The sequence below is a fragment of the Schistocerca gregaria genome, chromosome 3, assembly GCF_023897955.1.
Source record: "Schistocerca gregaria isolate iqSchGreg1 chromosome 3, iqSchGreg1.2, whole genome shotgun sequence".
NCBI classification, from domain to species: Eukaryota; Metazoa; Arthropoda; class Insecta; order Orthoptera; family Acrididae; genus Schistocerca; species Schistocerca gregaria.
In genome coordinates, this window is record NC_064922.1 from 612,506,411 (window position 1) to 612,531,581 (window position 25,171).

Sequence of the window (25,171 nt, forward strand, 5' to 3'; positions counted from 1 at the left end):
GGTGTTTCATGGGGAAAAAAGGCCATTACGCTTCAGGATCAACCTCTCCAGCATGCACAGACCGCAATAACCAGTTACAGAACTGAAGTCGAGCAACAGTATCTGAATTAATCAGCTGAAGCGCTGCCTTTACTTTGTGAGGTTCCAGTTTGAGTCCACGCACAGCTATATGGGCAGGTGTTATTGGCACATGAGTGTGTAGTCCTAAATTGCTCGGCAATTTTTTGCAACTTTTTTCCCCCAGTGTTGCTCCCAACTGGTCTACGTCATTCCCGGTTGAAAACGGCAAGCCACCTGCTGCACGTCTAAGCAACGTGCTGGACCCTCACCTGGTGACTGCAGTCTGCCCGCGGTTGCTACCCGCCGCGCACTGTCAGCGACGGCGCTAGCGTCTTACACGAAACGTCACAGTAAATTGCAGAAAAAGTAATTTCATTGCATTAACCTCCAGTTCTTCATTAACCAAAGTCTGATCTATATTTTATTTGATACGTGAATTTGTCATACTCTTTATACAGCATCATTCCGCACATATCAGAAAATACCAGGTATAAATGGCCAGTTACATAACGTCATTGGTCCAGAAAATGCAATATAATGCCTAGGATTAACTAAGTACAGCAATAACAGCAAATTGTAAAATGATGAAAAAGCACATAACTCCATCTTTATTTTGAGTCCTAAGTCACTACCTAAGCCTTGCCATCACTCAAGAGAAAACACTACCTGCAGCCTGCAAAAACAAACCAAAACTTACTCTACAATTCAAATGTGCTATCGTCACCGTGCCTCAAAGTATTGCTTAAGAAGACGGCTTAAAGAGAACATGAAACAGAGCCGTAAATTCCCACAAATTCTTTAATATTACAGTACAGAATTTACGCCATTCTGGTACCAACTTGGACATCTAAGGACACTCCAACAAAGCCATTTCATACGGACTTTTAACTATACAGTTCCTGTTCGTAATTTCTGGACAAATTATGCAGGGTGGTTCTTAATAACATTTAAAAAACGCCGAAGCAATGTACATGACATGTAATATAAAGACAAACGGAACCGCAAATGTCGGGAAAGGCCTCGGCATGAATTGGATATGTAGCTTCACCAGATGACGTACCTCGGTGCATGTGCAGCGGTTGAGCCTATCCGTCTGCCGCGCCTGATCATCTCAACCTAAATAATCACATCGGTGTGGCTCCGACTTTACCGCGTGGGGCTTAAGGGTTCCAGGCTTGCGTCAGTCAGACAGTGTTTTTTTGCACAGCGTTAGACAATTACGTATTTACACTGAGGTAAGATTTTATTTACCAGTCCCAGATCTCCGTTGGTTTATTGCAAGGTACAGTACAAAGAAAACCTACCGTATTGCGGCACAAGTAAATGAGTATAAAGTTCTGAACTGCATTGCTACCAGTAAATGATCTACGTTTTCTTCACTAAATGAAGTCTGTAAACAAAAACGAAAGAACAAAAGGAAGCAAATACAAAATAATATCCACTTTTCGTTGGTTAGAGCAAGGAAATATTTTTTTTAATTTCTGCGTTTACAATAACCCTCTCTTCCCTGCTCCACTCGTGAATGGCGCGAGGAAAGAATGATTGCCGTCGGTAAGCCTCTGTATGAGCTCTAATTTCTCAGATTTTCTCCTCGTGGTCATTTCGTGATTATACGCAGGAGGAAGTAATGTGTTGTCCGACTCTTCACGGGGAGTGCGCTCTCGAAATTTCAATATAAAACGTCTCCGTGGTGCACAGCGCCTCTCTTGTAACGTCTGCCACTGGAGTTTGTTGAGCATCTCTGTCGCGCTCTTGTGACGACAAAACGATGCCGTGACGAAACGCGCCGCTTTTCGTTGGATCTTCTCTATCCCTTAAATGGGTACTACCTGGTAAGGATCCCAGACTGATGAACAATACTCAAGAGCCGGTCGAACAAGTGCCTTGTAAGTAGTTTCCTTCGTGGATCTCGGTCTGCCATCTGCTTTTCCTACTACTGGTTTAATGTGGTCATTCCACTTACCGCCGCTCTGGATAATATTCCAAGGTATTTTACGGTACATCCAGTTTCTAGCACTCTGTCCACAATAATATATTTATACGTGATGAGTAGCGCCTTGCATCACGCCTATGTAAGAGAAAGTAGCATATGTGATGTCTCGCATGACGCATGCGTTCGGATCCAGTAGCTAGCTGTAAGTAGTTCAGGCTGCCGGCAAGCATGTCTGAAAGAATTCTGCATCGTAATTCGAAAAAAAAAAAAACAGTTACTACAATGTCTTATCTATTCACCGACACCAGGCAAGCGATTTTCAGGTAAAATGTCTCGCCTGTGCAGGAACATATACAATGGATGTACGAGTGAGTACAGGTTGCAGACATATGGTTCACAACATATAGAAGCTTCGGTCCGGCCGTGAGTTGTGCTCGGATAGCCAAATGGTAAGGCGACCACTCGCGATAAGAGGGAAAACCCGAGCCAGCACAAATTTTCATTGTCGTCATTCCATTATACGGCTGATGATTATCCACATCCGCAACTGCGAATACATTTCATGTACAACAGTTCGTACTCTTTTTGGTGTTGGGTTCGGTTAACTATCATAAGCAGACTAAAACGAGTGAATGTGATCGCGTGTCAATGTCGTGGATTAGCACGGAGCTAGCAGTGTTTTGTATCAAGTGATAGTATATTGAAGTTTTAACTCGCAAACTACCTTTCAGTTAATCGGTCAGCTAACCTGATACTGAAAACATTTGTTGCACCCGTAGGACTCGTGTAATGCTACTGATTCTACTACAGCTTTCCCAGTAGAGGAACATTATTCGTTTTTAACAGGAAAGGCGTGTGTACTGAACCGCAGACGAAGAAATGACCGTCATGTGAGTGGAACTGTGTCCTGTGGGAAGAGGACATAGAAACCGCGACGTTTCATACAGTAATGGATTTCCTAATTATGTGCTATATTTAACATTTATTTACGTTCACGGTCAACTGCCAGACCTTGCACCATTCATCAATCCTCTGCATATCTCAAAGCAAATCGATACGGTCTTCTGTCGGTGTTTCCTTCCTATAAAAAAATAATAATATGTTCTGGGCTATTATGTCGTGGTCGAGTGGATTCCACATTTAAGCCCTACGTTTCGTCCCCATCTGCGGAGGGCATTTTCAACGGGTATCATAGTTTCTTCTTTGAGCGTCCGATTTACAATCTGGCTCATTATTCCATTTACGCGTGCTTCCCCGCATCGCATGACTTCACATATTTCGACTAACCGAGCGCTGCTGGCCGTTGACGACTGCCGTCGTCAGCTGTTGCTATAATCCCATGAGGGATGACTTGTAGACACCTTCTTCAGCACCTGGATCCAAATGTCATTCAAGTTCACGTCCTCCCCATTCCTACTGGAATTCCTGGTGTGTTTTACGATCTCTATGGCTTCTCTGTACAGATTTTCATGGTATCCGCTTGCGGCTGCCAGTACCTGGCTCGTATCAAAATGAATGTGGTACTCTTCTAGCTGCAAAGCATGTTCCACAACAGCTGAGCTGTCAATATCTCCCCTTTTGCAATCGCCCGGTGCCCTACTAGTCGTTTTTTGACCGTTCTTTTTGTGGTTCCCTCGTACACCTTCTCACAACTGCACGGAATCCTATTCTGGCTTTTTCCTGCGGTTTGCGAACATCCTTGGCCAATTTTCGTTGATCTTATATCTTCCTGGTGGGTTTGCTGACTACCGTGATGATCCTTTTTTTCAAGGTTTTTCCTATGCGGTCAGCACCCGGATCCAAATGTCATTCAATGTTCTTAACGAAAGGCAGGAAACCTTTCGATCTCACAGGTCACTGTGCATCGCTATTATTCCTAGGCGGTGGTCGTAACGATATAGGAAGGAAAAATCCGATTCACCAGTAGTAACACCTCACTGAGCGAAACCATTGCAAGCAGCATATACCACATCGAAACTAATACGAAGTGTGTGAGAAAAACACTGAGACTGCCAACAAAGCGAGCGATTTGGCAACGCTGTGTTGTTATACTTATGTAGACAGGTGTGTTCATCCCTTTCAGATGCTCAGTCGCAGTTTCGAAAGTCATTACTTGATTTTTGAGAGCACCATCAGTAAAGTTGTGTTTTTGCTATGGAACAGCGGAATTTAGAGCGACGTTACGCAATCAAGTTTTTGTTAAACTTGGTGAACCCGCGTGTGTATGCTTTAAAAAGTTGAAACAGGCCTATGGGGAACATTCGTTATCGAGAGCAAAAGTTTCCCGCTGGCACAAATCATTTTAGGGAGGCCGAGAACACGTTGAAGATAAACATCGCTCAGTGTGAGGTCAGACCGACGTTTCGCATTAAGGATGATGGGTGATCTTGAAATGCCCAGAAACGGGTAAATCGAGTAAAACTGGACTTTGCAGACAAGTGGATGCTGCGTCGATACACCACCTCATATCACTGATTTTTGACTTCGAAAGGCATTCCTAAGGTTCCGTCTCAGTTATTGTGACTTCTTTCTTTCCACGATATTGGAAAATGTCTTAAAAGAACGTCATCTTGGGACTCTGGAGAACATTCACAGAATGTGACTGACATGCCAGTCCTTCAGCGCTGCAGCGAACCAAGATTCCGCCGTTGTACAACTGCCGAGAGAAACTACTTTGAAGGTAACAACACCTTTATTTAAAAAAATAAAAACTTTAATAGATAAAAAAATCACAACTCGTATGTCCTCCGGTTGGAATGCACGTCACGCCACTGCGCGAAAGCACGCTTAAACAGAATTTTGCTGCAGTCAGTAGCGATCCAGGATGTGAAACGGACACTCAGAGAAGATACGACCTTCCTTGGAAAATATCCTACGCAGATGAGGTCGAAACGATGGCTTTAAATGTCATTCATTCGACCACGACAGAGTAGCCCGGAACTTTCTATTAACTGTGACATTTCCGTGCGTGAATGGTTACATTTTACAATTTTCTATAGAACACTGCATCACTTGCGAACAGTCTTAAAGAGCTCCTTACGCTTTCTACTAGATCTTTTACACCCACTGTAAGCAGTAACATTACTTTATATTAATACTTGTTCCATACATCATACATTTCGTAATGATGTGGAACGTCTCAGTTCAACCTAAGTTTTCATTATAATTTTGTCCCAACAGTTACTCCTTCATATCTAAAATTCGTCAATTGAATTTGGAACAACGCTACGCAATCAAGATCTCTCGCATTTCCTTGGAGTGCTACGGAAATTACCTTTACATCGGTCGATTTTGTCCCGTTAAGAGTGACATGCTGAGTTTTAGCTGCAAGAAAGTCTTAAAGCCAGTTGCATTCTGTTCGGATACTCGTTAAGCTCTCGCTCTCGCTCTCTCTCTAACTAAACGGCTGTGAGAAGCGGCGTCAAATGCCTCCCTAAATTCAAGGAACATGCCATCAACCTGCGTGCCGTTGTCTACAGCGCTATGGATCTAATGGAGGAACAGAGAGAGCTGATTTTCATCGTCAAGTGTTCCAATATCAATTATACTCCAGGACCTCGGTCTACCGTAACCAAATATGTGACACGCCTGGAGTATGAAGTGTGGTGAAAACTACTCCAATCCCAACCAATCAAATGGTTCTGAGCACTATGGGACTTAACATCTGAGGTCATCAGTCTCCTAGAACTTAGAACTACTTAAACCTAACCAACCTAAGGACATCACACACATCCATGCCCGAGGCAGGATTCGAACCTGCGACGTAGCGGTCGCGCGGTTCCAGACTGAAGCGCCTAGAACCGCTCGGCCAAACAGGCCGGCCCCAACCAATCATAATTACGGCCAATTAGAATTTGATTTATTTTCAACTGTTGCAAAATAAGAATGAGTGTTACTATAAATTATAGGCACAATCTTGCACCTAACTGAAAACAAAGTATCCCACAGATATTAAAGTAGTAATCTACTAAGAATTCTCATTCGTAGTAGCATTTAATGTGGCAAGAAGAATTACAAAGCTTTGACAATGAATGCCTGACACACGAAATGTTCGTGACTGGCAAATTTTAAGACTGACAAACAACAGCCACCCTGCAGCATATGAACTGCACAACTAAATCCAAGGAGGAGAGGGAGAATAGTGTTTAACGTCCCGTCGACAACGAGGTCATTAGAGACGGAGCACAAGCTCAGATTACAGAAGGCTGGCAAGGAAATCGGTCGTGCCCTTTGTGAAAGGAGGAATTGCGGCATTTGCTTGAAATAATTAAGGGACATCACGGAAAATCCAGATCAGGATGCCCAGATGCAGGTTCGAACCGTCGTCCTTCCGAATGCAAGTCCAGACGCTAACTGCTGTGCCACCTCGCTCGGTTAAATCCAATTATATCTGTAGTAACTTAGGTGTACGGTCAGCAGAGGTTACAGCCCATCAGGAGCTGCAGTTTACAAACAAACAGAAATCACGGTTCAGAGAAACTGGTCTGTATGGCGGCATGTAGATGGGCTCACTGTGGTGACAGTATCATCGAGATTGAATCATGTCATCGTCAGACAGAAGTGGTGGCGCATTTAGTGACTTAGCACACTAATGCTGGAGCAAAACAGGCGGCCACACAGATTACACACAACAGAGGAAGGTGGACGTGGCTGGGACTGAAGTCTGCGTCTCTGACGTTTCTCTTTTTTAACTTTTCGGTGCACCTCCTCAATATGTGAAACAACAACTGATGTAGTTGCGCAATAGCAGGTACAATCTTCTGCTGTGACGCACCAATTATTCACGACAATATTTATATTCTTTAGGTTCTTCTTTAACTGATCCTTCCGACGCTTCAGAGGAGCTCCGCAGGGCCTTCTACCTGTGTTCACTTCACTACACAAAATTTTCCGAGGGAGTCCCTTCATTTCTCATCCACTGGAGATACCCAGTCCGTCAGAGTTGGTGACCAATGACAGTGACTTATATATTGTTCATCTTCACCTTCTCAAGAACAGTTGTGTTTGATATAAAGTCATTCCATCTGATGTTCACGATGTAGCTTAGCGTCTCTTGGTTGAAGCATTCTAAAGATCAGTGGTATAGTGTCCAGGTTTCACAACCATACAGATGGGTAGAAACACACCTATCTGATATATCATCATCTTGTGCATCATGTCAGATCTTTATTCTGGAAGACCCAAAGTGTGAGGTGTCATTTTTCATATGCAACATTGAAACAGTTTTGAAGACAGTTGCAGCTCTTCCTTTGCATGAGCTGGTTAAGCAACATCATCTGCATATTGTAGCTCTGTTATATGCGTAAGACATGTGAACCTTTTAGGATGGAATCTCTACTGATTAAATAGTCCTCCGTCAAATCTGTGTTTAAGTTCCAAAATTTGAACTGTTCACAGTCAATGTCTCATAAAAAAATAGCTGCATAGGACAGGACAATCAATATTGGCATAACAACTCATAACACAGCCTTTTTGAGTACATTAGTAATTGGGAATTTATCAGATGTTTCATTCTGGTATAGTAATTTCCCAGACATGTCATCAGATATCTTTAATCAGTCCAACGAAGTGTTGGGTCATGAACGAATGGAGAAATATGTCTGTCACAGATCAACCTCACAACAGCTTGCAGCATGAGCCTTGTTACACATTTGTCTAGAGTAATGTTGTAGATGGAACAATCACAGGAACAACTGTGGAAAGAGACTGATTTAGTAGCGTGCACTTCTGGCGTGGTGATGACATGTTTTTCACTGGTGATCTAATGGACAATTTTAGTATTTTATGGTTCAGATATGTGTAACAACTTTGTGATGAACAGTTGCCCTATCATAGATACCATACAGGTATACAATGGGGGGAGAGGAATCAAGCCGTCAGCTGCCAATTAGGACTTCTCAAATCTTCCAAACTCCACTTTCTCACTAATACAATTAACATTCATTATGGCTTTTCAACATTAAACCCTAATCATCCTTTTTTTGAGAGCTGCTAAACCGGAGAGAGTGTGCCAGATGACTGGCATGTACTTATGGGCACTTAAAGGCAGCACATTCCTTAGTAAACATTTCACTGTGGAATACATTTTCTGGTGTTATTGCCTTTAAAAATGTGCACCTTGTGGTTCAATATCTCTTCCAATTGCTTGTTTTAGGCACTGTTTTATACATCTTCTCCATGACCATAATTTCTCTATGAGTATAAAAAAAATACTCTGCTTTCTTTGACTTATCTGATGCCTCATTTGTCTCACCAGCAAAATGAAAATCTTAAAATCTTCCTTCAACATCACTGAATAATAAATTTTTACTGTTTTCTATCCCTTTTTGTAACTCATCAGCATCTTGTTTAGGACATATAGTCTCAAACACATAAGACTGCAACAGATGCAATAGTCTGGAGGAGCCATTTATCCAGCAGTGAATGCAAAATGGTTGATAATGATGCTTATGACAAATTTTACTTAACTATTTGAGTCAAAGGTTAGAAAACGAAGAAATGCAAATGCCAATTAATTAAATCAACCATATCTGGAAGCAGTCATGTCCTACAAATTTTTGACTGGGTTGAGGATTTCTGGGTAGGTAGGACACAGCATGCTACCTTGGATGGATAGCCATCAAAAGAAACAACTTCAGGCCTGTCCCTGGCTAGTGTGGTGGGACCCTCGTTGTTCATATTGATGACACTGCAGGTAATATTGATAGCAACAGAAAACCTTTTGCTGAGGATTATGTTACATATGATGAAGTACTGACTGAAAAAACCTGTAGAAATATGTAATCAGATCTTGATAATTTTTCAAAGTGGTGCAAAGATTAGCAATTTACTCTGAATGTACAGAAAATGTCAAATTATGCACCTCACAAAACGATAAAATGTATGCTACAGTAATAATATCAATCAATCACAATATGAATAGGTTAACGCATAATAATACCTGGGTGTAGCTATTTGTGGGGATCTGAAATGGAATGATCACGTCAATGAAGTCATAGGTAAGACAGGCTGTAGAGACTTTGGTCTGTGAAAATGTAGTCAGTCTATAAAGAAGATTGTTTACAAATCACTTGTGTCTCCCATATCAGAATAGTGCTCATGTGTGAGGGACCCATACCAAACAACACTAGTTGGAGTTATTGAAAGTATACAAACGGGGACAGCAAGAATGGTCACATTATATGAGTCACAGAAGTGTCTCACAGAAATGTCGAAAAATCTGAAACGACAGATTCTTTAAGAGACACAAATTATCCCACCAAAGCACAAATACAAAACTCCAAGAACCATTATTGATTGAGAACTCTAAAGATATACTTCATGGCCCTACGTAAGGACCGTGAAAGCAAGATTAGACTAATTACAGCACACACAGAAGCAATTAAGCAGTCATTCTCCCCACTGGAACAGGATGAAACTCTGAAGTATCGTCTGTGAAGTACTTCACAGACGTATGCATGTAGATGACGATATTACGGTCTAAAATCTGAGGCAACATGTACCAACAACAGTATCATGTGCTCAAATGCAGACAATGTAAATGGCAAGTCTTCCGTATAATGGTAGAATACTGGAAAACTGTAGTTTGCCTGCAAAAGAGAGAGTGACTACAAAGCACTTAAGATCTACATTGAAATACTTTTTAACTGTGAAAGATCAATGCTGTCTACTAGTGTACATGAAACTTATACGTAGAGGTGCACTGTGAATGATAACATACTCATTTGCATCACAGGATTGAGTAAACATGCTCACAAAAAATATGACTAGCTGAAACTGTAAAAAAGGCATCTAAAATCTTGAGAATAATAAGTTTCATAAAGACACCCAAACAATTATTCTTTCCTGTGATCCATCCTTGAAAGGGGTAGTAAAAAATTTTAGTATGTGGTACAACAACAAGAGGTCCTCTGCTAAACAGCCTATAAGGCAGCGATTTACAAAATACAGGTGTAAATCAACCACAAACTTAACTTTTCAGGTGAATATATTCAATAGACCCATGGAAAACTGAATATAGCCCTTTCAATCAATAAAACAACTGTGGGGATGCCCAGCCCGAAGCCCATCAGAGAAAAGAGTAACCAGAACAAAAGGAGTGACACCTCATTAAAAAATTGAGTCTTTTTAGCTTCAGACTATAGTTCACTGTAAGGGCCATGTTACGGTGAAAAGATGAAGAAAATTTATGAATAGCAGAAGAAAACCAGGATCTCGAACAGCAGAAAAGATGGACAAATTTTCTTTAATGAGAACCTGAACTCAGTCCAGACATGATATCTAAAATGGACAAACTGAACATGACAGCACAAGAAAATCCCATGTTAGGGGCAGCCTGTATACACTCTCTGAGGCTCTTTACCTCAGTTGTAGCCTCACCGCTGTTACTGTGTTAGCACACATAACAATTTGATTTGGAAAGCAAGCACGGAGTACACGTTATTCATTCATGTCCTTCACAGGATAAATAAACTCCTTTTGACCTCGGATGGTGTCAGCAAGCTATTGGAATCTGGGGAGCCTGCACCACATGTCAACGTTAAGTCTGACCTCCTGTCAGCATTCATAGAGAATTGGACATCACAAATAAAACCAAAAATTACTATTAAATTGTGCACCATTGAGACAGATCACAATCAAGGTTGAAAAACTAAAACCAGGTCTGAACAGCGTGACAGAAACTAGAACTGGCATACTGGCACAGCAGGAAATGAGATTCAGGGATTAAAGCACAATGGAATCAAAGGGTATGTATAATTGGTAGGACACCAGGTCACTAACATTACTGAATACAAGGGGTGAATCAGAAACACCCTCACCTAGTACTGATAATAGGAAACCAACCTATACCTTAATTAATGCACGTCACATAAGGTTGAGAAATTTGGAACTGACAGTGCAAGATACTGAACAATTCTGGAACACTCTGGATATGGTAATAACACAAGCAGATAAAAGGGGAGTAACAGGCCTCTTTGGCAATGCCAGTTACACAGTTCCGTACTGAAAAAAGAACCTACAGGAATGGTGAGCAGCAAATAAATGTGTACAGCGGATGTACGATGAAAATTGTCACCACACTATCAGCCACAGCAACTAAAAAACATTTAGAATATCTCCAAATAACACAACTGGAAAAAGACAGCTACACTATATAGCAATCTGTGAAAAGCAACACACAGGGCTAATGAATCCAAAAGTCAGAAAAGGCTGTAGAGTAGAATATGACCTTTATATGCAGATAGCTACCAAAATGAAGTCAAATACCATTGTTGACACACTTGGGATTCACACAGGGCTTTTGAACAAAGATGAATATGCAAAGAAGCTAACGCTTAAAATAAATGAGAAAAGTGATGAGTGACTTGATAAAAGTAGAATCAGGTTACATTGATCACTCAGAACATTATGACCACCGACCTACTATCAATATAAACCTGTCCAGGTGATAGCAGTGTCACCTGGTACGGAATGCCTGTCAGTCAGACACATACACAGTACATGTAGTATCAGGGAGCAGGCTGTCTGTGTGCAGAATGGGGAAGATGTGCAATCTACCCAAGTTTGACTGAGAGCAGACTGTGATGGCCTGGAGGCTCAGCACGATCATTTTGGAAACTGCACAGCTTGTTAGGTATTTGAGGATTGCTGTGGCGTGTGTCTTCAACACATGGCAAAACCAAGGGGAAACCACATCCAGACATTGTGGGCTTGGGCGGCCACCCCTCATTACACATGCTGGACGTCATAGGCTGGGCTGACTGGTAAAACAGGACAGGCAGCGAATTGTAGCACAACTAACATCAGACTTTAATGCTGGCCAGAGTACAAGTGTGTCTGAACATACAGTGCACTGAACACTCCTTAACGATGGGTCTCTGCAATTGACGACCTCAGGCAGGTCCCAATTTTAACACCACGAGAGCCGCACCTACAATTGAAACGAGCATGTGACTATTGACACTGGATGTTGGTGCAGTGGCAGTGTTCCAAGATCTGATAAATCCTGATACCTTCATCATCATCCCAATACCAGGGTGTGAATCCGCCGTCTTCCAGGAAAATGGCTCTATGACACCTGTACTGTGGGACAGAGACAAGCTGGTGGCAGCTACATTATGCTCTGGGGGACATTCATGTGGGCTTACATGGATCCAGTGGAGCTCATGCAAGGCACCATGATGGCCAAGGAGTATTGTAAACTGGTTGCAGACCACTTACACCACTTAATGACGATCATGTTCGCTGATGGCAGTGGCAATTGTCAATAAGATAATTCCCCATGTCACAAGTCCATGAGTGTGATTGGAGTGGTTTGAGGAACACAGAGGCAAGTTCCAATTGATATGCTGTTCCGCACCAATTCACCAGATCTGAACCTGATCAAACACATCTGGGGTGTGACTGAATGTGGAGTCAGAGCTCAGCGGTCCACTCCCTAGAATTTATGGAAATTAGGTGACTTGTGTGTGCAGATGAGGCGCCAACACCCTTCAGCAACCTACCAAGGCCTCAATGTTTCCATGGCCTGATGCGTCACCGCTGTTATCTGGGCTAATGTGGATATACCAGCTATTAGGTAGGCGGTCCCCGATTCGATTCCTGGCCAGCTTGGGGATTTTCTCCACACGGAGACTGGGTGTTTGTGTTGTCCTCATCCTTTCATCATCACCACCACCATCATCATCATCATCATCATCATTGTCGTCGTCATCATCGTCATTCGTGACAACGGCTACATTGGACTGTGTAAAAATTGGGACTTTGTACAGGCACTGATGACTGCGCAGTTGAGTGCCCCACAAACCAAACATCTTATTAGGTAGGTGGTCATAATGTTCGGCTTGTTCAGTGTAATTTGCCAAAAGCAACAGAAGAATAAAATATGAGTAGTGAATTCTTGGGTGTGAGACTGCAGTCAAGTCTATACTAAAGATATGAAATAAGATAATGAATAATGAACAGGACTTTGTAATCTACGAGACAGAACAACCGCTACTTAAACAATAAGAAATGCTAAGAGAAACAAAGAGAAAGGAAAAGATAGGTGGGTTGACAGTTAAGGAACTAAACAGTGGGGTCATTAGCCCCTTGCTCAAGTGGCAGTTCTTCCAGGTTAGTGAAGTCAGCCAGAAATCTGATCGAATTACAACAGCACGCAGGAGGGGTAAAAACGAGACATTAAAAGCACTATTGATGGCAAAATGGAGAAAGAATTTAATGAGAAGTACAAGTATGTGGATCAGGCTGGTTCATAGATCAGAGCAGTTAAACTATCTCCCAGGGCTCAACTGTGGTGAGAGAAACCCCATTTGTATCTGACCCCCTGCAACCTGATTAAGGGCAAAGACGGATACAGACTCAACAATGCCACTGAGCCCAGAGATGTGTACTGTAATAGTAAAAATAAGAAGGCTAAAAACATAATGGATTTTGGTTGGATCAACACTAATAAATAAGGTGAAATAAAGAAACAGGACAGTAGGAGGGCGAGTGTCCCTGAGGTTCTGCATGCAACATGGGCAGTCCCTCCCATCCCTGATACACAATATAAAATTTAAAGAGGGGAACAGCACAAACTATTCATCAGAGTGCTACCTCTAAAACACAAAAATAATGTGAAGCAGAAATAAGGGGACTAATTGCATCTGAAAGCAATTAAAACAGACTAAAAGAGGAATGACCAAGGCAGCTGGGAAAAGAACATAGACCAGTATTCACCCTAGATCCAGCATGCAGCAGAAGGTGCCCCAACCCCAAAAGCTAATTAAACATGTATCTGAGAATAAGAAACACTTCCACGAAGAAAATGGAGAACCAGAGCAGCTGTCTGTTAGTCATCTGCCAATATTAGGGGCAAAGAATCCAGAAGACCACGCTTAGCGTAGAGAGCCAATAGGAGGGAGCAATCTATTACAATGTGAGCTGCCTTTAAGGTTCTAACGACAATGTGGGAATGTCTTGTTACAATAAATAAATAAATAAAACAATGGGTTATTGTGACATGGTTGATGTGGAGATGACAAGGGAAAGGAGATTCCTTCTGGAATGAACAAAGGAGAAAGACCATGAAGCAGTGGTCCCCTTGACAGTCTGGAGTTTATTACAGGCGGCAATCGACCACCAGATGATGTTTGAAAATTCAGTGAGGAAAAGCATTATTTGCACTCACAAATCTGCAAATGAGGTCATCAAAGTGAACGGGCAGTGAGTACTCTCTTCTCTAGTAAAATGGTCAGCCAATTAATCCCCTGGAATATCCACAAGACTTCAGATCCAGATAAAGATAAGTGAGCAGGCAGTATGACTAAGGTGAGCCTGAAGATCACACACTGTGTCACTACAAATTGAAAAGTGGTCTAATGAACTGTGTTTAATAAAATGAAATGCTCTGTTAACGGCTAGCAATTCCATGAAACAACACTAATCACTCCCAGCAATAAATGCTGTTCCTGAACAGCTGAATAAGTAAAAGCATATCCCATTCTATCCGTGGCTATAGCGCCATCAGTTTATATGATGACAGCACCACCAAAAGATCAAAGGGGCAACTGAAAAATTAGGTCCTTGGAATAGGTCCATCCTAACTCTGGCCTGGGTACTAAGCAAGGCATACAGGAAAAGATGGGCGGTGGCAGTGTGTGTGTGGGGGGGGGGGGGGCATATTCTAAACTCTAAGGGGGAGGGGGCAGGCACATTCTAAATTCTAAGGGGATTAGGTGGAGGTCCCAGCACAGGGCCTTGAGACACACTCAAACTGGTAACCCCACCCAAGGGTAGACCCTTGTAGGCAAAAAGAGTTTGATATGTTGGAAGATTTGGAGACTTTTGGATGACTGCAAAAGTGAACAAGAGTTGGTACCATTAGGACTCAAGAGAGAATCCCCGCACAAGCAAGGATGCTGCTTGCGGGACTAGTCCAGAAGGTGCCACTAGCCAGTCTTCCTTCACAGTGATGGAGTAGGTCCAATAATTTCAAAGCTGAAGGTACTACTGAGTGATACAGCTGGTAGTCATAGTCCAAATGAGAAGGGACCAGGGCAAAGTAAATATAAGAGAGAGTAGCACTATCTACATCCCAAGATGTGGTGGGCATTCAAGAAGTGTGTGTTGAGCTTTCACAAGCATGTAATTTTTAGTTGACAATGGGGAGCCATGTCAGCTTATTATCAATGAGGTGTTCCAAAAATCGGGACTGTGCAATAACATCCAAATGCTGGGTACTTAGTAGAGTTCTGGATCAAGATGTACCGTAGGACTGTACAATAATGTAAAAGTGCTGGGCATCCAAGTAGAGCTCTGGGTCAGGGTGTACCACAATACAACAAAAAGAAATGTGGAAATCTAATTTTTGGTGGGAGAACTGGTAGTCATGGGAAAGAATCCTACTGGTGACCCTGCAAACGGTGCCTTGAGGCTAGTGTTCAGTCAAGAAAAGGAAGCCTCAAAAGCCCCAGTGTCAAAGAGGGTAAGTAAAATGAGATGGCACCAAACACTGCCATATGCCTTCGCAGGTCAACAAAGACTGCAAATATGTGATGGTGTTTAGAAAAAACATGCCTGCCTTCTGATTCCAATCCAGCTAGATGGTCGATAGTTGATCTTTCCTCCTGGAAACTACACTGATAGGTGGATGAAAGGCTCCACAATCATAATTGTCAGACTATCACCCTTTCAAGGAGTTTGCATAGCATGTTGATGAGGCTAATTGGTTGGTAGCTGCTGATGGTTTTCGCCTGGGATGATGATATCTCACCATTGTGGAGAAAAAACATCTTCTAACCAAATACAGATGAAGACCCTGGGTAGATGGTGTCTTTGAGTAACAGTCTGATGTTGCCCAGAGCAACTGATTATGAATCTTATCAGGGCCTTGGGCCCTATCACGGAACAAGTCACGAGGTAAAATAGTTTCAAAAAATATGAATGGTTCATTATACAATTTGACATAATGGGGTGAAGGATAGGAGGTGTGTCTGTTTTTAAGAACCAACTACGAAGAGGATGCAAACACTGACACAAAGGGGGTCACAAAGTGTTCAGCAAGAACAAACACGTCAGTACAAACACCGTGCTGAAGAAACAGATCCAAAACAGTTGTCAATCTTTGGTGTCCCAGGAGACTATAAAGTAAATGGATGATACAAATTGTAATGGAGGGTATCATTTGCACTCGCACTGCTATTATTTCCAACATGGTAAAGAGGAGAATCTGCTCTCTGGCCACAAAACCTGTGCGTAAATAGTTGATAGAAATTGTAACACATCCGAGATGAAGAGGAATGTGTTCCCAAGAAGGAGACATAGTACTCCTAGCTTTCCTTATTACTGTGTACACTTAGACAGTGAGCCTTAGTGTAAAGCTGCTTGAAAGTGAAGAGGTTAACTATGAAGGATGTTGCTTGAGATGTTGTAGGGCCTTATGACAATCCTGAATAGCAGAAGCAATGTCTATGTCCCCTATGGCACCAGCTTGTGGCAGAGGTAGCCAACAGAAATTCCAGTGGCACATATAATAGCTTGGGTGACACCTCCCACCCCATCTAAGCAATCTGACAAAGAGGAGACAAAGGTGATAGCAGAAGTACACAACTCTTTGAAGAGTTCAATAGGTTAACTAGTCCATCGGGAGGTGAATAGGAACTGACAGGATCACAAGAAAGTGTACACTGTTACAAAGACTGTCATATAGTGAGCACTGTAGAGAAACCATAGATTGGGAGAAAAAAGTCTCAAGGTAAACAGCTACAAAGGTGCCATGGTTGGCACTGTGACTTACGAGTAATATCATTGAGATGAGAAAAATTAAAATTGGAAACTAGCTAATCAATTCAGAAGGCCCCCTAATAACCAGGGACAGTACATATTTGAATTCCCAAGTAAGAGAAATGGTGGGGAGAGTTGTTGGATTAAGGTGGTCATCCTTGCGCTTCCTTGAAGTAAATAGATGATACAAATTGTAATGGTGGGTATAATTTGCACTAGCATTGCTATTATTATTTGTCAACAGGAATATGTTACTGAATGTTTTCCCTAGCTGAGGCTTAATAACTGCACACATGAACTGATACAGCTGCTAGGGTCAAGTGTCACAGCTCAGTGCTGGAAAGCTTTGAAATAAGGACAGGGGTTTGCCAAAAATAGGGTGTCACCATTTCTGTTCAAATTGGTTCTTGATTAATTGTTCAAGCAATGTAGAAAAAAAACTGTGACTTTTAAAAGGTTTTCAAATTGATTACAATATAAAGCACAACATTTCAGTAAACTATCTAGCCTTTGCTGAAGACATGTCATTATTGCGTAAAAATGAATGCAAATAAATTGCACTGGAAGTCTAGCTGTAATTTCAGTGTTACTTGTCCTCAATGTAGCACACGATAAAACTAAGGTATTTGATGCACAAACCACCTGGAAGATTGAAGCTGAAGTGGTTCTGAATATACAGAGCTTCCGGTACCAGGAGGAACATCATGGGTGATCTATATATTAAAAAGACTAGAACTGACTACAGAACTTATGATATGTTGTAAACACAACCTATGGAAAGACAAACCTATTGGATAATACCAAACTATAACATGCAATGTTCATATCATTCATTCACGCGATCAGGCCCAGAGGACCGTGCGCCACCACAGTTAGAGCTCTCCATCCGTCTCTGTCTTCTGCTATCTGTCTCCAGTTTTCCATGACTCCCAGCTGCAACAGGTCTTCTCTCATTCCATCAATCCACCTCTTTCTAGGTCTTCCCACTGGTCTGCTGCCTGACGGGATCCAGTTCATTGTGATTTTGGGCCATCTTGTTGCCTCCATTCTAACAACATGTCCAGCCCATTGCAGTCTTTTGCTTCTGCTTCTCATCACTCCCAAGATGTTAGGCTCCTTGTACAGCTCTTCTAATTCAGTGTTATGGCGTCCTCTCCATTCTCCAGTAGTCTGATCTCTGACTGGTCAACATGCAATGTTAGCAATCAGAAATAGTAAGTAACATGAAACAGACAAGTCAACACAAGGGAGAGGATTTAAAACATAATGCCTGGGGGGAACTGATTTGCATTTACACAAGGAGCACAAAAAGAGTTTGGATAAACAACATGTTGACCACAAAGATAAGCAACACGACATGATTAACCGGGAACAACAGGCTAAACTAAATCAGGAGGACTGGAAAGCAGTTGCAAAAGGGAACAAAATTCACACACATCAATGCAAGATAGGTCCAAAATGATGGTGCATCATCAGTGGAATGACACCAGTATCAAAATTTAGATGAAGGGAATATAAAGAACCAGATTGTGGGATAAAATGACAAGGTATTGAGAAAAACGAAGAAAAGGTGAAAGATTAAGTCATTTGAGATGTAGAACGTGCTCAGGTTGGTTGATGGATGGGAAAGGAAATCAGCAGTGCTCCTTTCAAAAGAAATAGCCAATAAACGTTTGAAGTTTTCAGATTCAGCTTAACATGAAGAATTTAGGCATACACTACATCCTCCTAAGCATGGCTCCTGTAGGGATCAAGAAGACAAGATCTGAGTAACAGTGCACACACAGGCTCATCATTCTCCTTGTGCTCCTACATAAATGGAACAAGAATCTCTAATAGGTAGGTTAGTACAATGAAAAGTACCCAGCCATACAATTCACAGTGGTTTGCAGACTGTAGACACAGAACTATCTTGGTACTTGCCTTGACCAATTTGCGGAAACCTAGCAAAATGTAAATCTGGCATGCAAGGCCAGGATTTGAACTACAATCCTTCTGAATAATAGTCCAGTATTTTAAATCATTTGACCAGCTCTCACAGTTTGGAGGAGGAAAGAAGACACATTGAGCAAATCAATCATGGAACTACAGAGTCAACACATACAGAAAAAAGATAGGGTGATATAACAATATTTTAATCAAGAAATGTATACTGACACATCTAACATTTGTCTTTGCAAGGAATGTAGAAAAACTGCATCAAATTAAATGTTTTCTTTATTGTGAGACGATGTATTATCTGTTCTACCACATGTTTTTGGCATAAACACAATCTCATTATTATTTTGAGTAGGCCCACTGTGTCAGTGAATTATTTCTAGTGAGTTAAGTAGGAAACTGCTCCAAAATGGTTACCACATAATATACCACCTGAGAGTGCAGCTGCACAGAACTGTCAGTGGAATGGAGAATTAATACTAAATGAACAATACAGCTCTGTAAACAAACTTCATATAGACTAAAGCCTTTGATGCACATAAGTCATTTCCCCACATGGAAAATAACTAATAAGTAGCTATATATGTTCTGTTACCAACAGTAGTGAAAACTGGACTAACAAGAATGGAAATAATTAGACTCAATTAATTGAGGGCCCAACCCAACAGGGTTAGCCTCAAACTTTCCAAAACTTGTTACAGTAAACACAATAAAAATGACACAGAATAATTCTTTAATGAAACATTTTATTTACATATAAGTTTCATACTGCTGTAGAACCATTTCCTGTTCCACTTTTACTCACTATGAATAAAATATGTTTCGTAAATATACATTTGAAAATGAAGACCCCCTCCTCTATACCAGGTAAATTTATTCTGTGACAGCAGCATGTGTGTTTCAGGTACTGCTTATTTACCAATGCAGGGCACACCATATTTATAATGTGGCCAATTGTTCTACTGAATCATTCCACTGCCTTTCCTTCCTGTACAGAACTAGAACATTGGAAACAACAAATAATCAGTTTTGGCTAAGAAAATAGAATCTGTGCATTTAATAGCTAGCTTTGGTGGGTGACAAGTGGCATAATATTAGGGCATCCATTAAATACTGGTAGATTTGTAATAATCCTGAAAGGGAGGCGACCCTGCATGATAAACTGCTGTTCGGACTTACTTTCTGAGCAACATGTTTTACAATCAACAATTTATATTACTTCAGCACAGTAAAACCTTATTCGAATCCATTCCACAGCTTACAAAAAGTACTGTAATAACCCATAATAGCAAAGAAAGCATCGAAGATGAGAAATTCATGGATGCTGGTATGCCTAAAGGTACAAATGTATACCAACAATTTTAACAGAAGGTTTATATTGCCAGAAAAATGGATCAGCTATGCTGAAATATTTATCAAACATTTAACTTCTCCTTAGTTTGGAAGTCAATGAGATTGGCACACAATAGGCAAAGGCTGCTATTTCCTAACTCAACTAAATGTTTCTCTCACAAAATTACAGAGAATATGTTGTTCTTCATGAAAAATGAAAAGCTGCAATAATGTGTTATTCCTGACTTACTCTGAAGATATTTCACCAACTAACTCATGCCTTATGAACAGGTCTCAACCATTACATGAAGAAATTTAGGTATACATGGCTTGATGGCAATATCTGCCTTATCATAGTTACAAACCTTGTGCATAAAAAGCCTAGTGTTCAAGAACCATGCAAAACAATGATATATTCTTATAAGCTTACAGACTGTTCAGTATTCCCACATAAAAGTTCTCATGACTAACTTGAAAAAGATGTTCACTTGTTCATCTGAATGAGAAACAAGTGCTGTACTGAAGGCTTTCATTGTTAGAGTTCTCGCATGTTAACCAACACATAGCACTGCCTGTGAATGTAATTTAATTTCTGAAAACCATCTAGGCTATATTTACAAGACACTCACAAATACATCTCTTTTCCCTCATTTGCAACTTCATCTGGCATAATTTGTCCAAGACCTTTTTGTAAGTGAAAGAGAACAGAGACAGTGGCAGGTCCAAGCTATGAGGCAGTCCACAATGAATACTCTGTGTACTCAACTAGAATGGCAAATACACAAACTCTGAAATGCACCAACATTCCCTTCACATACTTTTATCCTGTCACAAATATTCAGCAAAGGAGAAAGAATTTTTCCCCTTCCGTCTTCCATTCATTTCTGCTACAATTTTTGCACTAATTACCACTATTATGACAATGTTGCTATTTGAGAAACACATGCTCATGTATCTGCAACAAGTCCACTTTGCAGACGATTACTTGATACCAAGTTTCTCAGAGAAAAACAGCAATGGCTTTCCGAAAGTACAAAAAAAAGCAAAATAGATTTTTTTTTATTTTTGGCATTGATTTGAATTCATAAATCCTTTGTTAAACAGCATAAAAAAATTAAGTAACCTCAAAGGAGTGAGTGGATAGCTTGAGTTACGAAACGAGAAACATGTTACTGATGTTAACTTAATTTAGATCAACTACACTCTCTTGAATACTTCATCAGTTTCCTACAAATATTGGTTTCAAAACACCATTATACGACTTGTATACAGAATACGAGTGGTTTAATATTATCAATTTGCATTAACAACCAAAAGGTTCTTTAGAACTACATGGCAAGGCCACATCGAGGAATGGATTACGCCATACAACGTTTTACATCAGTTATGCTGTCCCTAACATAAACCCGGACGTGAAATATAGTCGATGCTACATAAGGATCATGGGTTTCTTCGTGTTATTTTTTCATGTCGCGTGTAAATATATTGCAGTAAGTCACACACAATATAGAAAAACATTCCAAGAATGTAGCCTACAACATCGTTATTAAAAGCATTATAAGCCCAGCAAAACACATGTTAGCAAGGCGGCCAGGCAACTATCCTTCTTCACAGATACATGAAAACGAAAAAATGGAGTACCTTTCCCATTACTGATGAAGAATTTTACTTGGTACAAAAGTCCAAGGGCCGTTTTACAAACACCAAGACTTGGCAGTTACCGCATCCACAAACGCACACAAATATTTACAAACGAATCACGATTTCGTGAAAGAGTTACAAGCATAGAAATTCAGTAAGTGTAATGCTACGATTAGGTGCATAAATTTTTCTTTCGCTGAAACATGAGACGTAATTCGACAAGCTGAAATTCTTTTCAAACAATGGATGAAAATCTGAAACTGTTAAGTCCACTGAGTAAGCGTCGAACTGAGACGGTAACAGCAACAGCTCTGATGTACAACATATTAAAAAAACGCTATAAAACTGAAATCTTCGTTTAATCGTTACATGTCCTACAATTCCTAAACTTTTATTCATTTTATGTTTACCTTGCAAAATTTTCACCGTAAGAAATAATCGCATTTGTTCACAAAAGTACTAAAGTTTTGTAAGAGATGTTTGTTTTGATGTGCCAGATCATTATTACCCATCCAATTATGATGTCAAGCTTTCATACGATATTGTTGATTGTGTTCCTCTTGGGGAAAATAGTCTGCTATGGATCTGTCACAGAAGAGTTATTTTTGTACCGACTACTTCAGTGCTACAATCGATATAAGCAATGTACTGAACGAACGAATGCTCTAATTCAAATGTCATAACAATACTTAGAGCTGTCAACGTGATAACACTGCTGTCAGGAGTCTTGACATTTCAGTTTACATCCCCTACACGGGAGAGGACTTCAGGTACTTCGAAAATATAGCGATTTTCTACGTTTTTGAGAACACTCACCCCATAAACCAGTCCACGGTATCGCGGAGATATTCGGGTAGCCTATCCAGTTTGAATACTTTTCAAATGTCACTTTCCAACAAAACCAAATCACTAATGATTTTGCTTCACACGACCCGTACACTGCACACAAAAAATAAACATGGCGTCTGACCAAGGAATAATGTTCCCACAATTCTCCCTTAAAAAAACAAATAGCTCAGAGCGATCTCTCGGTGAAATTTGGCACTACGTGTACACAATAGGTAGAAGCAAGAAGCTGCGTTAGAGTTGCTGTCGAGGAAGCGAAGCGCATGTCTTAATTACTTATTGCTAGAATGCTGTATAGAAAGAAAGTCCGACTGACTCCACTACACTTTTGTCGTCTTCTGCTCTGTGGGAGAGATTCTTAGATGAAGCATGTATCTGATAAATACTTAAGGTATATTTCTAATGCGACTGAAGGTAATTGGAATGACGTAGGTTCAAATACAACTAACATTCACGGAGTAACATTTTTATCGTGGTAACATCGATTTGTATATTGCTGCTGCCAGTGTAGATATAACAATAGCACAGGTATCGAATATCAGTGTTACTCAAATTAACCGAGGTTCTGATACAGTTGTCCAACTAACTTATTCCTTCAGCCCAAAACGGATGAGAAGCCTTTTCTTACTGCGTCAGCTTTAAATTTTTCCATTTATTTGAAACCCTTTTTGACGCAGTTCATTCATGAAACGCCATAAAAAGGCATATCAAAACAGAAACAAAGGCTGTTAAAATGTGATGCATTGGATTCCAGTGGAGCTTCATGTCAGAGAGAGAGAGAGAGAGAGAGAGAGAGAGAGAGAGTGTGCTGGATTATCGCAGTCACTTACCACAGCTTGTTTGTCACTGTCTGACTTTGTCTCTCCATCATAATTACCTTCTGTGTTGACACAAAATTGTTATCCTGGTTGACTAATTTGTCAGTCCTCTTGCCCCTCTCGGTTCTCTAGTGACCTAGTACATAGCAGAGTATGGACCACACCTTTCTCCTGGAATACAGTATCATAAGTTTGGACTAACGTATTTGGAAGGTACATGAGTAGAATTTCTTGTTTGTTAGATGGAGAAAACAAAGGACTTCCCATGAGGCTTTGATTTCACCTACTTCATTTCCTTTTCCATCATCCACATTCAGCACACTACTCCAAAACTGACTTTGGAGCCGAATTCCATCTGCATGGAGTGAAAAATTACAAAACACTGAAGATTGTATCTATGCTTTACACTATCAATAAACACATTTGTGTATGTGGAGTACTCAGATCAAATGCATTTAATAGACTGTTTTAAAAACTGTAGTCAAAATGCTTATTTTGCAGTAACTTGTTGTGTCTTAAGTTAAACCCCACACATAGTTTCTCCAGATATTCCTATGTTGTAGTGCGAACTTATGCTGAGAAGTGGGTAGCCTCTGGCCTACAGGAGGGCGTACTGGTAAACCTTCTGGCATAAGTGGTGTGGATGTAAAACTATTATTAAAGGTTTGTTTATCATCAGTATTTAATAACTGCAAAACTAATCCATCATCATATGTTTCAGTTAACAGTAATATGCTATGAGGTACAAGTGAATGTGAATGTTGTGTTTTAATGATTGGTTTTGTAGGTACTGCTAATCAGTCAATTTTTAACAGTTTTTATCACACTTATTACGAAATGGGCACTGATGATTTTGCAGTTCAGCTCCCTAAGTTGAATCCATCAGTCTATTGCAACAATATCCATAAATGTGGACAATTCTTGAAACCTGCTAGAGTTGAGAAAGATTCATTTCAATTATCAACATCTAGTTCTGTGTTTTGTCCCTATTGGGCCATTCATTGCCAACCAGATTCTTTGGCAGTGATGGCATCTGCATGGAAGTATGGAGGGTATTTGGTCAGCACTCTGCTCTCCCTGGTATTATGAGTTTCCCAGATCTTGGAGCTGTTACTTCTCATTCAAGTTGCTCCTCAGTTTTCACACAAGGCTGAGTACACTCTGTCCCAGTCCTCCCACCAAGGAAAAAGCACTGGCAGCATCAGGAGTAGAACCCCCACCCTCCACATGGTGGTGATTATATCTGCTTGAACATGACAATAATTTAAGTGTGATATGATTAAGGTGGCTGACTTGCCAAGGGGTCTCCTATCACAGTCAATAGTACAAGTGACCTACATGTCTCACAGATCTAATTTTAATAATATGAAAAAGATGTATTTCTACACAATGCATAGAGGAGCTGTTGAGTCACAGACAGGGACAACGAAAAGAATGCTACAAATTTAAGCCTTTGGCTGAAAGGTCTTCACCCCCTGCAGGTTCAGGGATAAGAATAGGCCCGCGGTAGTCCTGCCTGTCCTAAGAGGCGACTAAAGCGAGGCTCAAATGTTTCAGCCCTTATGTGATGGTCCCCTCTTGGGTCTGACCACCATATTTCAAAATTATTCTGAAGAGCGAGCCAACTGGGGGAGGGTGCCTTACTTGGTGCATTGTGTCCATCGTGCAATGAGACCTTTAGCCACCTTATTTGTCATTGCATTGCAGTCCCACTTAGCCACCTTATTTCTCATTGCATTGCAGTCCCGCTCGCTTTCCGTCTTTTGGGCAAGAGTACATTCCTCGGTGCGATTTCCGCCAGGCACTCTGCAGTGTCACTTTCTGCGCTGACGACGAC

The 25,171-nt window shown here is 40.9% G+C and overlaps 1 protein-coding gene across 1 annotated transcript in view; it reads right to left on the reverse strand.

Annotated features, from left to right (window-relative positions):
• LOC126356192 (MOB kinase activator-like 2) overlaps positions 1-22,808 on the reverse strand; it is a 349,077-nt gene extending 326,269 nt beyond the window's left edge. The window contains exon 1 of the mRNA XM_050006976.1: positions 22,487-22,808. Coding sequence (XP_049862933.1) covers positions 22,487-22,491 — 5 coding nt within the window. The 5' untranslated portion in view covers positions 22,492-22,808. The remainder of the gene's footprint in view (positions 1-22,486) is intronic.
• Between the last annotated feature and the right edge of the window lie 2,363 nt (positions 22,809-25,171).